The sequence below is a fragment of the Myotis myotis genome, unplaced genomic scaffold (assembly GCF_014108235.1).
Source record: "Myotis myotis isolate mMyoMyo1 unplaced genomic scaffold, mMyoMyo1.p scaffold_m19_p_1, whole genome shotgun sequence".
NCBI classification, from domain to species: Eukaryota; Metazoa; Chordata; class Mammalia; order Chiroptera; family Vespertilionidae; genus Myotis; species Myotis myotis.
The window spans coordinates 182,260,485-182,280,024 of NW_023416313.1; the positions used below are offsets into that span (position 1 = coordinate 182,260,485).

General features: G+C 39.4%; 1 protein-coding gene across 1 annotated transcript in view; it reads left to right on the forward strand.

Moving 5' to 3' along the window:
* LOC118677197 (IQ domain-containing protein H-like) overlaps positions 1-19,540 on the forward strand; it is a 37,953-nt gene that overhangs the window by 9,967 nt on the left and 8,446 nt on the right. Inside the window, exons 3-4 of the mRNA XM_036352140.1 lie at positions 2,071-2,165; positions 12,648-12,762. Coding sequence (XP_036208033.1) covers positions 2,071-2,165; positions 12,648-12,762 — 210 coding nt within the window. The remainder of the gene's footprint in view (positions 1-2,070; positions 2,166-12,647; positions 12,763-19,540) is intronic.

A 19,540-nucleotide genomic window follows, 5' to 3' on the forward strand; every position in this document is an offset into this window, starting at 1 on the left:
TAAATAAAATACCAGAGGAAACGAAGATGCCTCAAGAGAAGAATTGTGGTTCTCACAGTCTCTGTGAGATCCTATAACAGAGAGGGGTTTAGGGTGATCACCAGCTTGTTCTCATCCCTTTTTTAAATGGTAATGATGATTAACTGATTGTTCACATCCTGTCACATCCCACAAAGAATTTAAGGTATTGATAATGTCAGATTATGCAATGATAACTTCTAAAATGTGGTTTGAAAAAAAGAATTTTAAAAATAACCACTATTAGTCCAAACAATATGTCTGACCAAAGGGGATTCATGCCAAGACATCATAGAGAGTTTCTATCAGATTCACTCGAGAAATAAGAGTTGACTTTCCCTAATAGCTTAAGTATTTTGAGAATAGACATTTTTTAAAATATAGTAATCTAATGGGTAAAACCAAAGAAATATACCAATTTTGAAACAGAAATAAAGTAAATCAGGATTTCATAATTATAGACCAGTGATCTTCAATCTTTTTCATTTCATGGCCCACACATAAACTAAATTTCTGCAGCACGCCAAAAATATATTTTTTGCCAATCTGACACAAAAAGGTACCATTTTTATTCATTCACACAGAATGACTATTGGTGTGTTGACTGTTGTCATTGTTTAATTTGACAAGCTCAGGGAAAAGAGGTCAGTGCCCCTGACGAAATAGTCAGATAGTGCATGTTTTAAAAGTTATTGCCGCAGACAGGCTGAAAATCACTGTTATAGACAGGTCTTAGGGCGGGGAGAATCCAATCTTCAGACAAGAATAATATGCAATTGCCAAACAAGGATGTATCTCCAAGGGAAACAAAAACACTAACTTAAAAACTATCTGCATCCCCACATTCACTGCAGTGTTATTTACAATAGCCAAGACATGATAGCAACCTAACTGTTCATTGATAAAGAGAAATATATATATACATACACACAATGGAATATTACTCAGCCATAAAAAAGAAATCTTTCCATTTGAGACAGCTTGGATAGACGTCAAGGACATTATGCTAAGTGAAATAAGCCAGACCCCGCCCCCCCCCCCAAAAAAAAACTAATACTGTATAATCTGACTTATATGTGGAATCTAACACTTCACCCCCACCCCCCAAGAACATCTGATACAGAAAACAGATTGCTGGTTGCTGGAAGTGGGGGTGGGTGAAATGGGTAAAGGTGGTCAAAAGTTCAAATTCCAGTTATAAAAAAACAACTTCTGGGGATTTAATGTTCAACAAGATGACTATAGTTAAAAATACTGTACTGTATATTTGAAACTTACTAAGAGATTACATCTTAAAAGATCTTAAAAGAAAAATATTTGTAATCAGACTTATTGTGGGGATCATTTCACAATATATGCAAATATCGAATCATTATGTTATACACCTGAAACGAATATAACGTTATATTTCAATTTCTTTAAAACTAAAAACAAAATAAAATACAGCAAGAATGTAGGAGTCCATGGATCCAAACAAGGACCACATCTCCATCTTCCAGCTCTCTGTCAGTACCCTTGCTCTTGCCTCAGACTTTCATGCTACCATATTCTGAGCTTCATCTGTCAGCTCCTGAGGCTGTGAGACGTGTGCTTGATTTTGTAGCCTCAGCAGACTAGCACACATTGTCCTATTTGCCCGGTGGTGAGAGGGCTGGACTCGGCTGGAGTCTTTGGGTTGGCCATTTTCAATGTTACCTGAAGGCCAAATTCTTTCCTCGGTGCTTGCTTGACGTCCTGAAAGAAAAAAACATTACTCCATATCTGCATTGCCTAGTAAATTTATCTGGCTAAGCAATTTACTGACTATTGTGCATAGTTTCACTTGTGAAGAGTGCTACAGGTCACTCAAGCTTTGAGTCTCAGTGCTTTTTGGGATAAGTCATTTGGCCTTGAGGTGCCTAATTATACCTTAGACTTGTAATAAACACATAGCATGTTGTGTCTTTTGGCTTAATTACACAATTCAGAGTGTTAACCTAATGAAATGAAGTAAATTAACTGAGTATCTTAAGTCCACTATAATGACCTAAACTTTTAACTTTTCTGTAACAGATTCACATTGAGAAGTATTTAAATGTTGTAAACCATCAAGTGTTAACGACTCCCATTAGTGAGAATAAGTTATTTTCTCCCCACACTTCCCAATGGTAAGTAAAATAGACATTTATGGATCCAAATAAGTACAAAAAAGTAACTTTTCTCACTCAGATGAAATGACTGTAAAGACAAAATTTTATTTGGCTTTTTTGATATCCTAATTTCAGTAGAAGTTTTGCACAAAAAGTCAATGGAAAAGATTATGTTTTGCAAATATTGTATAAAGGATGCTTATTATATGAAAAAAGTTAATGGCACAATTTGGACTTGAATAGTTTATTCTTGGTTACATTTATTGAATTCTCATGCTTGACACCCTATCAGTGATTTTAGGGTCATATTTTGGTGTAATTCCTTTTTATCTTTTTAGTAAAATGTTCCCAAAATTTAATTCCTGAAGGAAAATTTTTGTTTGTTTTTTGTTAATCCTCTCCCAAGGATATTGTTCCCATTGATTTTTAGAGAGTGGAAAGGAGGGAGGAGGGAGAGAGAGAAACATCAATGTGAGAGAGACACATTGATTGGTTGCCAGGCTGGAGAATGAACCTGCAACTCAGGTAGCACCCTTGACTGGGAATTGAACCCGAGACCCTTTGGTGTGCTGGTCAATGCTCTACCACTGAGCCACATGGGCTAGGGCTAAAGGAAATGTTTTAATGCAAATCAGTTTTTACGCTATTTGGATTGCATGGCTCTTTCTTTACAGTTTTTAGCATATGTGCTTTATTGTAAAGATGATTTTGGTGTCCGGGGTAAAAAAATAAATAAAATAAAACTTGCTTGAAATATTCATTATGTAAATACATCCTAAGAGATGATTTATTAAAATTAGAATTGAGTTCAAGAGAAATGACCTTTCCTCATCTTGGGCCTCCTTATACATTTGCCTCCTCAATTTCTTTGTAAATTAAGGTTTTGTACTCAGCTTAAAACCTTTGTGGCCCATATTTGCATGGTAAATATATACAATAAGTCCAAGGTTAAGGTCTATAAGCTCTTAGAAACTGTGACGTTAGTAAAACATGTGCAATGAAACCAATATTACCATTGATAAAAAGAAGAGTTAAGTTCCTACAGCATATTTCTGGTCACACAAAAAAATCACCAAACTTCTAAATAAAGACCCAAACACTTCTAGTACTGAACACAGAAATAAATGTGAGCTATACACATATTTAAGGATGATTAATGAAAACAAGTAAGGTGATTATTGTTGTATTTGTTCATTCCAGTTCAAGGGTGCAGGGCCAGAGTCTATCTGGGCAGCTCAGGGCTCCAGGCAGGACCCACCCTGGACAGGACATCCTTCCATCACAGGGCCATTCACACTCACACTCACTTAGACGGGGGCATTTTAGAAACGCCAGTTCACTTAACCTGCACATGTTTAGAATGTTGGAGGAGACTGAGGCCCTGAAAAAAACCCATACAGACATGGGAGAACGTGCAACTTCCACACAGACAGTGGTCCTGGCTGGGAATCAGTTTTTTCCTCTTCTTATCAACATTATAATGAAATAATGTGGAACAAAGTGACATTATTCTAGGACCTGCTGTATCAAGTAAGTGAATAATATCAGACAGTGAGGTCAAGTGTCAGAAAAGGTGCACAAAGAATTTTGGATATCTATAGACATAGTCAAGTCCCAGCACTCAGAAGAACCCTGGGTTACACTGCACCTGACTCCCTTTCCGCCATGTAAAGATAGTGCCACCGGCATTCATCATCCTTGGGTAGAGGCAACCCTTCTCTAGTCTGTCTAATTTTTAGTCATTTATATCTTCGATTTTTTAAATTTGGGAATAAAAATATGACCTGCAAGTAGGTTAATATACATAATCTTTTAAAACAAGGAAACTGTATGGAAAATAATAAAAGGGATTCTTGGGTAAGAAAATATTGGAGGTTACTTTTCAAATTTATATAGATGCTTAGTTCAAAAAAATCAAGAGTATCCATCAGGCAAAGTGGAAGACCTATTTAGAAACAGCCAGGAGATCTTGAGAGGTGAAGGAAGTATGTGGCCAAAGGATGAGGCATGCAAACAGCAAGTAAGAAAGCCACCAAATGGAGGAGCTGGGGAAAGAAAACAGGAGAGTCTTCCCCAACTCTAATGAAAGCTCTCCTTCCCCAAGCTTTCCCTTTGTACTCTCACGTTGGCAAAGAATAGAGAGCCTGGCTATAGATTTGTAGGTTATGACAGCTAAAAAGAATGAACTAGGGAGCAATTGCAGCAAACAGATTCTGGTGAGACCTTTTTTTTTTTTCCACTTAAGTTCTTTTTCTATTTATTTTTTAATAAATCTTTATTGTTCAGATTATTACTGTTGTTCCTCTTTTTCCCCCCCATAGCTCTCCTCCACCCGGTTCCCACCCCACCCCATGCCCTTACTGCCCCCCATTGTCCTCATCCATAGGTGTAAGATTTTTGTCCAATCTCTTCCTCCACCGCCCCCTCCCCGCCAGAACTGTCAGTCTACTCCCTTTCTATGCCCCTGATTCTATTATATTTACCAGTTTATTCTGTTCTTCAGATTTTTTATTCACTTGATTTTTAGATTCGCTTATTGATAGATATATATTTGTTGTCACTTTGTTGTTCATAATTTTTATCTTTACCTTTTTCTTCCTCTTCTTAGAGAATACCCTTCAGCATTTCATATTATACTGGTTTGGTGGTGATGAACTCCTTTAGTTTTTTTCTTGTCTGTGAAGTTCTTTATCTGACCTTCAATTCTGAATGATAGCTTTGCTGGGTAGAGTAATCTTGGTTGTAGGTTCTTGCTATTCATCACTTTGTATATTTCATCACTTTCTGGCCTGCATAGTTTCTGTTGAGAAATCAGCTGACAGTTGTATGGGTACTCCCTTGCAGGTAACTAACTGTTTTTCTCTTGCTGCTTTTAAGATGCTCTCTTTCTCTTTTGCCCTTGGCATTTTAATTATGATGTGTCTTGGTGTGGTCCTCTTTAGATTCCTCTTGTTTTGGGTTCTCTGCACTTCCTGGACTTGTAAGTCTATTTCTTTCACCAGGTAGGGGAAGTTTTCTGTCATTATTTCTTCAAATAGGTTTTCAACATCTTGCTCTCTCTCTTCTTCTGGCACCCCTATAATTCGGATGTTGGTATGCTTGAAGTTATCCCAGAGGCTCTTTACACTATCTTCGTATTTTTGGATTCTTTTTGCTTTTCTGGTTGGGTGTTTTTTTCTTCTTCATATTTCAAATCTTTGACTTGATTCTTGTGATCCTCTAGTCTGCTGTTGGATCTCTGTATATTATTCTTTATTTCAATCAGTGTATGCTTAATTTCTGATTGGTCCTTTTTCATATCTTTGAGGGTCTCTAAATTTCTCAGAGGTTTCTAGAAGATTCTTGAGTAACCTTATAACCGTGGTTTTGAACTCTATATCCAGTATTTTTCTTTCATCCATTTCTTTCATTTGTGACATGTTTCTTTGTCTCCGCATTTTGGCTGCTTCCCTGTGTTTGTTTCTATGTACTGGGTAGCTGCTAAGTCTCCTTGAGTTGATAGAGTGGCCTTGTGTGGTAGGTGTCATAGGGCCCCCTGGCTCAGCCTCCCCAATCACCTGAGGTCGACGCTCTTGGTGCACCCCTTTGTGGGCTGTTTGCACAGTCTTGTTGTAGTTGAGCCTTGATTGCTGTTGGTATCACTGGGAGGAATTGACCTCCAGGCCAGTTGGCTGTGATGACCAGCTGTGTCTACACTGGAAGATCTGTTGTGCAGGAGATATCCTTATGGGGCAGGACTTGCTTCAGTGGGGCTTTGGTGCTCACTGAGTCTGCCCCTTGAGTGTGTCTCTTATGGATGTGAAGAGTTGTAATCCATTATGGTCTCACTCTGACCACTGGGTACACTGGCTCTTGGATCTCCAAGGAGGTGCAAGGTCAGCCACTGTCTGGGGCCACCCTGCAGAAGCTACAGAGACATCTGCAGATTCCTCCTCTTTGTATGGGGTTTGGAAGTGCCCAGACGAGGCCCAGCTGTGAAGCAAGGTCGCTGCTGCTGCCAGGTAGTGGGCCTTCTTTTGGAACCTCTGGGGCTCTCTGACCCAGCTGCCTTTTGTTTTAGGCAAAAGGACAGGCCATTCATATGCAAAAGCTGATGTGCACAGCTTGGGTGAGGCTGTACATTGGGTGGGGCGGGGTCTTTGGGAATCACCAGGGCAGAGCAAACAGTAATGGCTGCCCTGAACTTGAGAAGTCTCTGGTTCTCTGCATCCTGCGCACCCATGCAGGAACAATGCTCTCTGGGAGCACCTCTAAGAGTAAGCTGCCCTCATGTTCCTGTCCCGATGCCAGACTGTCCAGTTACTTTATTATCAGAACAATATTTCTTTCTCTTGCTAAAAAAGGTGACTAATTATAATGTCCTGGTTGTTTAACCTTGGTAATCATGATGACTTTATACTGACTGTAGCTAATATCCCAAAATTTGCTCTACACTTCGGTGAGATTCAGCATTGATGCTGGTTAGATGTAAGTCCATATTTCAGTTACTCTTTCAAAAAATTTTTTTAAGATTTGGGGGGACTGACTTTTCATAAGTTCAATGGGGTTATCATTTTTACTTTCCAATGTATCTGTGGAAAAGCTCGTGTTAGGAATAAAAGTGTCAGTTTTGCCACTTTCTTGTTTGTCACTGATGCTTGTCATCGTTATCACTAAAAAATACAGTGTTTTTTTGTAAGAATCTTTTAAAAACATTGGTCTTTTTTAAGGCTTAGTTTAGTTAAAATGAAATATTATGGCTCATGAATGTACTGCAGGAGTGATCCACACTCATGTGGTTCTTCAACTGTGGTTTGCAATCCTCTTTCACTGGCTCCCAGATGGGGCCCTGGAGTCTGCATTTCAACAAACAAACTCATTATTCCTAATGTAGACAATGTGTGCCTGGGACAGGCATGACTCCCTAGAATCAATATTCTGCCTGATGAAGAGCCTGGTCCTGGAAATTCTGCTACCCTGATGCTATGAAGGGTTGGAGTAAGCCTCGTGCACTGGGATTGAGCCAGGAGTGGGACTTGGCAGTCAGGCTGGTAGGACTGTCAATATCTGCTTAAACTGGAAGTATCAGAGGCCAAAAGTTCAGGGCAGCAGCTCCTCCTGAGAGGAATGGCATATAATAAAGATGGTAGATCTCTGTTGCTCCTTTGACAACAGAACACACAGTCACTATGAGTAAATGAGAATCAACATTGTCCAGATACTTGGGGCTTCATTCTGTCTGTGGAAACCCAGGGAATCTTGAGAGTTCACTCCAAATGACTTCTCTCCCTGGGTATATTTTTAACAATGATTTACAACAGACATAAAATCATTATCATCCTCATTATCATTATCATTATCATCAGCATCATCATGCATTTCATCACCATCAATAATTTTATGACATTCGACAGTTTTGCAGAGGACTTTTTAAAAGCCTATGATGTAGATATTTACCCTCTCCTTTCAAAGATGTAAAACTGAGGCTCCCATGAGCCCCGGGTCACACAGGTGGTCAATGGTGAGTCTCAGATTCAAGTTCTATCAAATGTCTACAATTACTATCTTCTCCTACACCAGAGCTGCCTGAAAGACAGGAAACCTCATTTTCACAAAAGACCGTTTTCCTTTTTAGAAAGTCTTGCTCCAGGGAAAATCTGGTGGTTTTGTCTAGTAGAAACAAAAACCAGTAGGTACACAAAGTGATAATAATGGATGCCAGCACATGCAAGATTTTCCTAGCAGTCATTCAGAAAACAATGATAAGAACATTATCAAAAGTGGCATATTTTCTCCAAAGAGCTCGAAATGCTTTCACGTTGTTTTCCAAATAGGTTACACTGTTATCTGCACTCTGTCAATGATTCTTCTGTGTTAAAGTGTGGTTCTTCCTCTTATCATTACCAGCTTTCACAGATTTTATAGCTTGCGATGTCTGCTCACACTGTTCTTAACGACCACGCTTTGCTTATTGACACCAGGAGGGTGACTACCATCTGTACCAACACTACCAGAACTGCACAGACATCTTCATTTTACATTCTGTTGTGCTAGTGTCTGAGTGGGGGTGGAGGGGAACAAGTACAAAGCAGATAAATAATAGTGAGAAACATTGAGAGATAAAGAAGAGGTTTCTGTTAATGGTGGGAGTATGTTAGAAGGTACATTTTTGCGCAGTTATTCACACACCTTGGAGCCCATCTCTTCTGGGTTATTACAAAGCAGTCCACAAATCCCACTCGGAGAGAATATGACTACTTCCTACTCATAGAGAGAGATGAAGAATGGGTAACGAGATATTACCACGTCACAATCCAGGTGAAGAGTATTTGGGTGGCTCTCTGTTCTTTCAGTTTTTCGGTGGGTTTGATTTTTTTTAAAAACAAAAAATAAAATTTAAAAAAGCATCATAAAATTAAAAATAACAACTGGAAAAACATTTGCAGCAGATATGATATAAAAATTAATAATAGTCTTAAATATAAAGAGCTCTTGACAACAAAAAATACTTGACATAGACAAAAGGACATCAACAGAGAAATGCAAACAGCCAGTATATATGTGAAAAATATTAAACCAGGAAAATGCACATTAAACAATATATTACTAATACTTCTTCTTTACAACTGGCAAAACAGACCACTTAAACTACCCTAATACTTAGTGCTCATGAGCGGGCAGCGGGATGGCCATACTTTTCTATTACTGGTGGAGACATAAAGTTCTTAAAGGCAATTTTTCAAAATATGTGAAATTTTTTAAATTATTATTTTTAATTTAGTAGTTATACCTTTAGGAATTTATCCTAGGAAATAAGGAGCCATACAGGAATCTCTGTATAAGTTTATTTATTTCAGTGTTACATCTAATACCAATAAATTTTGAAAATACCTTAAATGTTAATAGTAAAATAATGATTAAATCTATAATATATATGTGTATTATATATCTACTAAAGTAAATATTGTCCAATAAGTTTTAATGATCTAGAAAAAAACCTTCACAGTATATGTTGAGGGAAGGGAAAGCAGGATACAACATTATATCTCAATGCAAATTCACTTATAAAAACATAATTCGTGGAAGGAAAAGGCTTCATAGGAAATATACTAAGAGTGGGAAGGGTCTGAGCAGAGGGGAGGAAAGGGGGGAAATGGGAGACATATGTAATACTGTTATATATATATATAATAGGATAATATGCAAATTGGTCAGGACACTGTCATGTAATGACGGATAAGCAGGCTGCGTCCCCGCTCCCTGCACTGGCCTGGAGACATGAGGCTTGCGTCCCCAGCCCCTGCAATGGGCCCTGGGATGTGAGGCTTGTGTCCCTGCCCCCCTGTGCTGGCCTGGGAGTCCGCAGGCGTATGGGGATCCACAGGTGTGCGGAGGTCCGCAGGCCTTCGCCATGGCCTGGCCCAGGGGTCCACAGGCCTTCCCTGGCTCTGGCCTACCTCTTTTGGGCAATTCATCAAGGAGCCCTGGATGGGTGGGTGCGGCCTACCTCTTTGGGGCGATGGATCACGGGGCTCCCGCACTGTGACGGGGCATAGGCCAGGCTGGGGGACACCCCCCCCCCCTGAGTGCACAAATTTTGTGCATCGGGCCACCAGTATGTATGTATATATATATATATATATATATATATATATATATATATATATATCAAGTTTCATTTCTAGGAAGATGATGTAGACATACCCTATTCCTTCTTCTAAGTACAGCTAAAATCCCTGGGCATTATATATATAACAAAGTTAAGAAGACTTTGAAGGATGGAGAGGAGGTACACCAGTTAGGAACCTTGGGACACAAGGAAGAACATGGTGGTGAGGTCCCTGGGTTTTCTTTTTGCTTCATATATCCCATAAGTGACCTGTATTATTTTCCTTTCTCTAAAGAATTTCTTTTAACATTTCTTGCAAGACAGGTCTCAGTTTTTGTTCATCTGAGAGCATCATTATTTCCCCTTCATTTTTGAAGGATAATTTCACTGGAGACAGAATTCCAGATTAGTGGGTTTTTTCTTCCCATCCTTCTAGTCTCTTCTTGCTGGCATGGTTTATTAAGAGAAGTTCAATGTAATTCTCATCCTTGTTCTTCTATAGGTAAGTTAGATTTAATTTTCCCACAGTTCCTGGATATTCTGTTCTGTTTGTTCAGTTCTTTTTCTCCTTGCATATCAGTTTTGGAATTTATATTGACATTTCTTCAAGCTCACTGATTCATTCTTTGGTTGTATCCTTGATAATCCTATCAAAGGCAATCTTTATTTCTTAGAGTGTTTTTTATTTCTAGCATTTCCTTTTGGTTCTTAGAGTTTTTATCTCTCTGCTTACATTACCCATCTGTTCTTGCAACTTGTCCACTTTTCCTATTAGAGCTCTTAGCATATTAATCTTGGTTATTTTAAATTCCAAAATCTATGTTATATTTGAATCTGATGCTTGCTTTGTCTCTTCAGACTTTTTAAAAAAAATTGATTTCAGAGAGAGGGAGGAAAGAGAGAAAAGGAGAGAGGGGGAGAGAGAGAGAGAGAGAGAGAGAGAGAGAGAGAGAGAGAGAGAGAGAGAGAAATTGATCACTTCCACATGCACCCCAAGGGGGGAATGAACCCACAACTCAGACATGTGTCCTGACCAGGAATCAAACCCACTGCCTTCTATTGTACAAGATGACACTCCAACCAACCAAGCCACACCAGCAAGAGCCAAACATTTTTTCTTGCCTTGTCATTTTTTTGTTGATGTATTAGGTAATAGGAATAGAGATAAGTAGGCCTTCATGTGTTTACTGTCTGCTGTAGCTGTAGGTGTCTGAGGCTTCCATGTCCTCCACTATCCATTTGTCTTCCCTGTTGTCTTTGGGTTTCCCTAGAAACTCCTTCCTAAATGTAGTCTGCGCCTTGCATCGTCCTCTATAGATACAGTGTGTGTTGGAGGGAAGCGTTTGATAATCCTGTGATTAGGTCGCAGTCTGTTGGTAGATCTATGTCCCTGGATTGTTACCTTCACAAGTTTTTCTCAGCATTTTACTCCTTATTTGAGACAGGAAGACTGAGGAGGTTGGAGTTAGCTAACTGCCCTTCCTCAGGTCAGATAAGGCTTCGGTAAAATAGTTTTCCTTGAGAGCTTGCCTTTATTACAGAGAACAGAACAAAGAACAGAATTCTCTGGGAGTATTTTGAAATGGTTTATTTTCCCTTCTCTCTGCTGGTAGCAGGAGGGGATTTTTCTCTGTTGTTTACCATGAGACCATGTGGGGCTCCTGGAGGTAAAAGTCATGAAAGTAGGGCCCTCCCTAAGACCTGGCCCCTTGGAGTTTTTAACTTTTCAAGCTAACTCATAGAGCCTCCAGGGATCTGTCAATTGGAGTTAAAGTGCTCTTGCCAGTACCAGCTTCAGCAGCAGGCTTCCACTCTTGGTCTTTCTCCACCTCTCTCTAGTGTGCTGGGCAGCAGCAGTTCTCTCTATGATCTAAATTCTCTGATGGATCCAAGATGAGTTGTTTTTTTGATTTGTTCACCTTTTCTTCTTGTTGTACAGTTGGGAGTCTTAACATCTAAGCTCTCTACCTGTTGGGGTGAAACCAGAAGTCCATAAATTACTTTTTTTTTTTTAAATATATTTTATTGATTTTTTACAGAGAGGAAGGGAGAGGGATAGAGAGTTAGAAAGATCAATGAGAGAGAAACATCAATCAGCTGCCTCCTGCACACTCCCTATTGGGGATGTGCCCGCAACCAAGGTACATGCCCTTGACCAGAATCAAACCTGGATCCCTTGGGTCCGCAGGCTGACGCTCTATCCACTGAGCCAAACCGGTTAGGGCCATAAATTACTTTCTAATGATAATTTGGCACAAGTGGATATCATAGTAGAATCAAGAGATTGAGATTTATTGATCTTAATTATGTTGACCATTTTAAAGAACTGCTTTTAAATTTAAAACGTTAAGACATACATATACTCATTCTTACAACGCTATTTTGTTTTACATTGGTCTTTCATGGAACTGCCCACTGCTTAATAAGAAGGATCTGTAACTATCTTTGATTTTTAAATCTTTGTAATTACATTAAATAGTAGAGGTTTAAAGAATATAAGTATGAACTGCTTTGGGGACCAGCATTTTAGATATATTTAACATTGGCTACCCTGTGATTTGATTTTATTAAACAAAGTACAGCATATTGTGTTTTTCTTTACCAAGGAATGCTTTATAGTTCAGTAATTATGTCATTTGTGCATCATATAAACTCAGCCAGACAGAGAGATTTATATTCATGCTATAATGGTCTTTATCAGACTTGGAAGTTCATATGCTTAATAAACAACTGCAGTTTTATGCTGATAAAAATGCTAAAAATTGGTCTAATTTATTATAATTACCAATAGAATATTTCCTGTAAAATCTAATTGATATTCTGTTCTCAAACTATGATGCATTGTTTTTAAATTATAATTTGTGAAGCTTTTAAGATAGCAAATTTGATTTGAAATGATTATTTTTCTTTAGGTTGATTCCAACTGTAATTGATCAGAAATTATTTATTTTCCCTTTGGAATCTGAGGGTAAACTTTGGCCACCCCAAAGACAGTGTGTATTTCCACATGCCTTTCCAAGAACAAAGGTAGGAATTGAGAAATCTATAGAAACAGAGTAATTAGTGGTTTTCTAGAGGCTGGGAGGAAGGGTGAAGGGGAGTGACTCTTATGAGTACCAAGTCTCTTTGAGGATGATAAAAAATGTTCTGGAATTCGATAGTGGTGACAGCTGCACAACTCTGTGTCTGTACTAAACACCGTCCAGTTGTACTTTTTAGAAAGGAGATTTTAAAGTGTACGAATTATATCTCAATAAGGCGGTTAGAAAAAAAGTTAAGAGTAAAGTTGGGAAATTTGATTTGTGTCTAAATGAGAAAACATGTCATTGTTTTTTCAGATATATTCAGGGTATGGTCAGTTTCTCTGACAAGTGCTTTCTTCAGAAAGCAAAATAAATCAGAACAGAATGCCTTCAGATTTTAAACAGAGTCCTAGAAAGGAAGTTTCCAGGCGGCAAGAATAAAGCTCAGGAGGTGTCTGACTTTGCCTCCTTGGGGTGGTCTTTTAAATTTTCTCCTGTTTCCTCCCTGACTCACCAAGGGTAATAATAGCTCCCTTCCCTTCAGTACCAGGTACTGTTGTCAGTGCTTTGGGAATACTAACTCGTTTAACCTTCAGAATGGGCCTAGGATGAGGTGTTGTTATCATTACCTTCATTTTATTGATGAAGAGACCAAGGTACAGAATGTTAAAGAAATTGCACCCTCTTGCAATCTGGGACCCCTTGGGGGATGTCAGAGAGCCGGTTTCGGCCCAATCCCTGCAGGCCAGGCCAAGGGACCCATTGGTGCACAAATCCATGCATCGGGTCTCTAGTATGTATATAAGATCTTTGGTTAATCTCTTCCTGCCCTCCCCTTTTCCCATGAGAGTCATCAGTCTGCTCCATGTTTCCATGCCTGTGCGTTGAGCATCTGCCCCCTGGTGGTCATTGTGCATCATACCTACCAGCTGGTCGGCTGATCAGCCTGTCGCTTAGGCTTTTATATCTATAGAAGATAGATAGATAATTTATATGCTATAAAATTCAACCTTTTAAAAAGTATTTAATTCAGTCATTTTTAGTATATACACAAAATTGTACAGTCAACACATGGTATCCTTTTTATAATTGTTTATATTAACTTGTATTTTTCTTTCATCACACTTACCACAATTTGTAATTAGATATTAAGTTGTATGGTTTTTTAAAATGTCTGTCTTTCCACTAGATTATAAGGAGGGCAGGATCCATGTCAGTTTGTTCATTGCTCTATAATTTTAGGGGACTCTTGATAAATGTTTGTTGAATAAATAAATGAAACCACCCCAGTAGGGTCTGAGGGTGTACTCGTCCCCATAAAATACTAGTCCAGGCTACACTCCCAAAGCAGCCTACTCCCACCTTTGTCATTGTACTGGGTTTGTCCAGCCACTCCCTGTGGTGTATGTACACTGTGCCAAGGACTGTTAGAGCCACACGGGGATGAACAGCTTGGACTAGATCCCTACTTTCACAGAGCTTGCTCTAGTTGGGGGAGGGGAAACAGCTCATTGATAAGAAAATACCAGGTAATAATAAAGGCTTTGATGAAAAGAGAATGCTGTGATAAATGGAGCTTAAACTTCTTTACTATTAAGTATCTGCTTCAGTTAAATTTGTATTTTTTTTTTTTTTGCCAAGAACTCAGGAGGACCACAGTTGGTCCACAGACAGAAGATTTGAGATCTCTGGTTTACAAAGACAATAAAGTAATATATCTGAAATTAGGACTGTTGTTGAATGTATAATCGCTTGATTCTTCCAGAAGAAAAAAAAATACCATGGCCAGAAATTTACTTTCCTGAAAGAGTTCTGAATCCTGATAAAGATAAGGAATCTAATGTGCTGAGTATAACCCCGGGTTCTTTGAAATGCTGTGAGCATGGGTGAGCTCCATTTAGAAAGGGGCAAGGACTGGTTTCCCATCCCGATTTTACCTCTAGCGCCTGGATCCCTACTGCTGTTTTATCTCTAATATCAATGACATCTGCTTAAAAATGCATAACCGCCCACACGAAGCATAGCCCTGATCTTGCATTGCAAAGTCAATGACAAACAGTGCTGTTTTGCCAGCTGCTCCAGCAGGCCTACTGCACCAACTCAAAAGCTTGAAGTATTAAGCAGTTGTGAAATCCGACTGGGATATTATTACCTTTAATTGCCCACAGCCAACCTTTCAAACTAGGTAAACCCCAGTTGCTTCTTTAAGCTCTGGTTCTCCAAAGTTGATAGCAGTTTTTGGAATTCCATTTTACACCAACACACTTAGAGGAAAAACAATTAGGAATTGCTCCATTGTAATAAAGCATCATAATTAAGAATTGTTTATTAATTTTCTTTTACATTTGAAAAAGCCGTATTCTGATGGCTTGTGTAATTTAGCTCCCTACCAACACCAGCCTAAACCCTCTATGGGCACCTTGGGCACGTGTACTCCTAACAGTCAAGGAAAGGGTTTGAAATAAACACAAAAGATAAAGAAGAAGGAGGGAGAGAAGGAGAAAGGCTTATAGGCCAAGAAAGTATTTGATTTCCTTGTTGTGTCTGGCAAGTTAAGTCTGAAGGCAATTTGAAAATAGACATTTCTAAACTGTTGAGATCAGAGGACCAGCTTGGAAACATAATATACTTGATATATTTGTGGAGCAGGGAAATAAAGCCATCTCACTGCTTGAATTATTCTCTATATTAATTCATAAAATGGGTGCTTTATCAATGAAACACACAAAAACTGTGTGATTGAATATGATGCAACTGGGGTTTACCTAGTTTAAAAGGTTGGCTGTGGGCAATTAAAGGTAATAATATCCCAGTCGGATTGAATATGATTCTTCCATTCTTAGATGGAAGAATCTTTAATTTTGTGAATTGGGATCTAATTGAGAAAGTGATTCTCAAAATCTGATCAAAACAAAAGTTTTGAGGATATCTGACATGATCCTGTTAGAAATAAGGCGAGCCCCCAAGTTCAGGGGTCCTGGTAGAGCACAAACCAGACTCGGGAGCCAGGCAGCAGGCAAACATCTTTACTTCTACGTAGAAGGGTGCGCATACATGGCCTGGAAGCCACATGCATACCTAGCAGGCCGGCTGCCCGGCTTTATAATCCCTGACGCGTGTGACCTGTTCCTCGCTCTTGATTGGAGCTCAGGTGCACGGTCTTTCCCGATTGGCTAATTCAAAGGGAGGGGTTGGCCTTTGCTGTTTCAAGACTGCGGAAGCTGCAAGCCATGCGGCCAACATGGCAGCTGCCAAGTCAGGCAGCCCAAAATGACGGCTGTCTAAACTGTTCTTTGACAGAAAAGATGATTTGTTTATTCTCACAATCCACATGGTGAGAGAGCAAAGAAGGCAAAAGCCAGGGCCAGTAAGGGTTGCTTCAGAGGTTTTCCCTGTGAGTTCATGTCACTCAGCATCAGGGTGGATAAGTTTGCTGATGAGCAGGAGTTGGGTTTTACAGAATGGAGTGGGGAGAAAGGAAGGCCTGCAATGAGCTGGCCACTGTGAGCTCTGTCTTCTCATTAGAATGTAAGCTCCATATTCCCGCCCCCCCCCCCCCCCCCGCTTTTTTATGGCTTAAAAAAAAACCTTTTTATTATGAAAATATTCCAACAAACCAAGAATAGTGTATTAATAACCATTTCTCCTTCACCTAGATTTAACAGTTGTTAACCTATTTTTTATTGAAGTGTTTTAAAATATGGACCTAATGACATTTCACCCCTAATGCTTTAACATGCATCTCTAAAAATGAGCATATTCCTGCTTACCCACAATACCATTATCAAGTCTAAAATATATAAGAAATCCCTAGGTCATATTCAGATTTCCTCAATTATCTCCCAAATGGCTTCTACTGCTCTTTTTATGCAAACCCAGAACTGCTAAGATTTTCCTTGCATTTGATTATTTTATTTCTTAAGTCTCTATTAATCTAAAGCAGAGAGACTATGTTTTGTTCACTGCAATACTCAGTGCCTAAATAGTGTCCAGCCTGGAATAGGATTGCAGTAAATGAAAACATAATGGTTAAAAGTATAGATTCACATCCTATACTTAGCAAGTCACCTAACCTCCCTGTGCCTCAGTTTCTTGTCCATAAAATAAGCACAATAATAGTACTTGTCGACCTCATAGGGTTGTGTAAGGATAAATAAATTCACATATGTAAATGCTTATCACAGTGCCCCACACATGGTGCTATATAAGTGATAATTATTATTTGTTGGCGGATACTGGTTAACCTCTATTAGGTGCCTAATATGTGCCAGGCACAATTTTAGGCATCAGCCAAACTCCTCTGCTCTCATGCAGCTGACATTCTAGGTGGTGTGGGGTAGGCATTAGGAAAACAACCAAAAAGTGACTTGAAAAGTAAATATATAGTACGTTGGTTGGTGAAAGGAAGCTGGGAGGGGGCGGGAAGGGTGTTGGAATGGTCTCGCTTGTAAGAGGATCCTTGAACAGAAATTTGATAGACTTGAGGGGCAAGCCATTGGCCATTTGGAGGAAGAGCATTCCAGGCAGAGGAAACAGAAGATGCAAAGACCCAGGATTAGGAGTGTGAACAGCAGGGAGGCTGAAGAGGGATGGGCAAGGGGGAGAGAAGTAGGAACAGTAGAAGGGGGCCAGATCTTATGGACCACCGTGAGGACTATGGGTATTTCCTGGAGTGAGATGGGAAGCCGTTGGAGGACCAGAGGGCCGACATGGTCTGATTTGCAATTTTAAAGGGTCATTCTGGGTGTCGTGGTGAGAATATGGTGATGTTACAGGGCAAGGGCAGAAGCAGGGAGACCATATCACACCCTCAACAACATTTTGAGGGAAGGAATTATTGGAATCCTCACTTTAAAGACAAGGAAACTGAGGTCTATGGATGATAGTAATTTAAAGCTAAGGAATAGGAGTACTGGGATTCAAATTCAGGTCTCTCTAGCCTCAGAGTCCTGGCTTTTCCTCACCATTGGAAAAAAAAAAATACAAAAACTTGAGCTGTTTTCCTGTGTTTGCCACAAAGAAATTTACAATTGAAGAAAAGTGAAATAGATTCCTGATTTTGTCCACAAATGACTCTAACTATCCCCAGAATTATCCTCAGATCTGTCCCTCTAAACTTGCCCAACAAAATTCCTCAGTGCAATGCACCTGATAAAGGTGACGCTTTTCTTTCTGGGGCCACACCAGGTGGCAATTATGAAGCTACATTAGAATTATGGAAAATACATTGTGATACTCTATCATATGTAATACTGTTTTACTATAATTCGTTCCCATTCAATTGGTTTACATATATACTTTAAAGAGGTTTATACTTTACAGTGTATATAAGTTATGGCTAATGGAACAGATGATTAAGAGTGGTATTTGGGGTTGTTTCTATAAAAAAATGGGCATCAAAAATAAGCCTTACGATAATATCTTCTAATAACATTGGTTCTATGGTAAGATTCAATTAGCTGCATATTACTGACCCATAGTGCCTTTGCCATGAACATAAACTACTTGCTACAATTGCAAAGATTACCTGAATTTTGTTAGGTGGTATTTCATGCTCCAGTAATATTTCAAAGGTGGCATCCCAAATTTCTCATGCCCTTCCTGCTGACCTACTAGGACAGTGATGGCGAACTTTTTGAGCTCGGCGTGTCAGCATTTTGAAAAACCCTAACTTAACTCTGGTGCCATGTCACATATAGAAATTTTTTGATATTTGCAACCATAGTAAAACAAAGACTTATATTTTTGATATTTATTTTATATATTTAAATGCCATTTAACAAAGAAAATCAACCAAAAAGATGAGTTTGCGTGTCATCTCTTGACACGCTGTCATAGGTTCGCCATCACTGTACTAGGAGATGCTAACTTCTGGACATGCAGGAGAGCCATCATTCCCTGGCCACCAACTCATGAGATGAGTTGTAGCAAAGGGAGTTCATGGAGTTAGTAATGAGCCCATGTGCCATCAAAATTGGACAGAATTCCCCCTTTTGCACAGTGCCCCTATAAAGCTGATGATTGCATCATTGTGGTATATTGTAAGAATTAACACAAGCATAGTAAAACTAAAAAATGTCTTTTATCACTGGTGTGCTATTTCATTTTCCCAAATATTTAAATTTTAATGCTACTATGTGCTGGAGATGCAAATCTCAGTGCTATAGGAGCTCACAGTCCGCAGACATTCTCCAGACTGTATGGAAAGTGCTAGAATAACAGGTTTTTTTTGGGGGGGGGGGGAGTGCTTTGGAAGGGCTGGGAGGGTGGTGGCAGGAATGCCGGATGCCTGAACTTTGTTTAAGAGATGGTTAAGACCATCATCTCTTAAATTTGTTTCAAGCACAGCAGTCTCTGACCCCATGCCCTAGTCTGCCTGCTCACATAGTATGTTCTTCCAACAACTCTTCAATGCTGTGAGAACCTCCAATCTATTGGCCTGTCATTCATTTGCTATGTATCACTTTCCTCTTATCATCCTTTTCCTCCTTAGCTGGATCAGATTACAAGACTGTGGCAGAAATTGTTAGCTCCCTGAAATGAGGCTGTGACGGCTGGAGCTCCAGCAGCCATCTGAGGCCATGAGGAGGAGGCCCTATGTTAGGGAAGGCAGAATACTACACTGGAAGGAGCCTGGTTCCTAGCAACTTCATGGACTTCCAAACCAAGGCTGAGCAGCCTCTCTCTGGATTCCATACACATGAGAGGAATAAACTTCACCTTATTTAAGCAATATGCGTCCAGTCAGTCACCTGCAGAGAAACTTAGTCCCAAACCTTCCC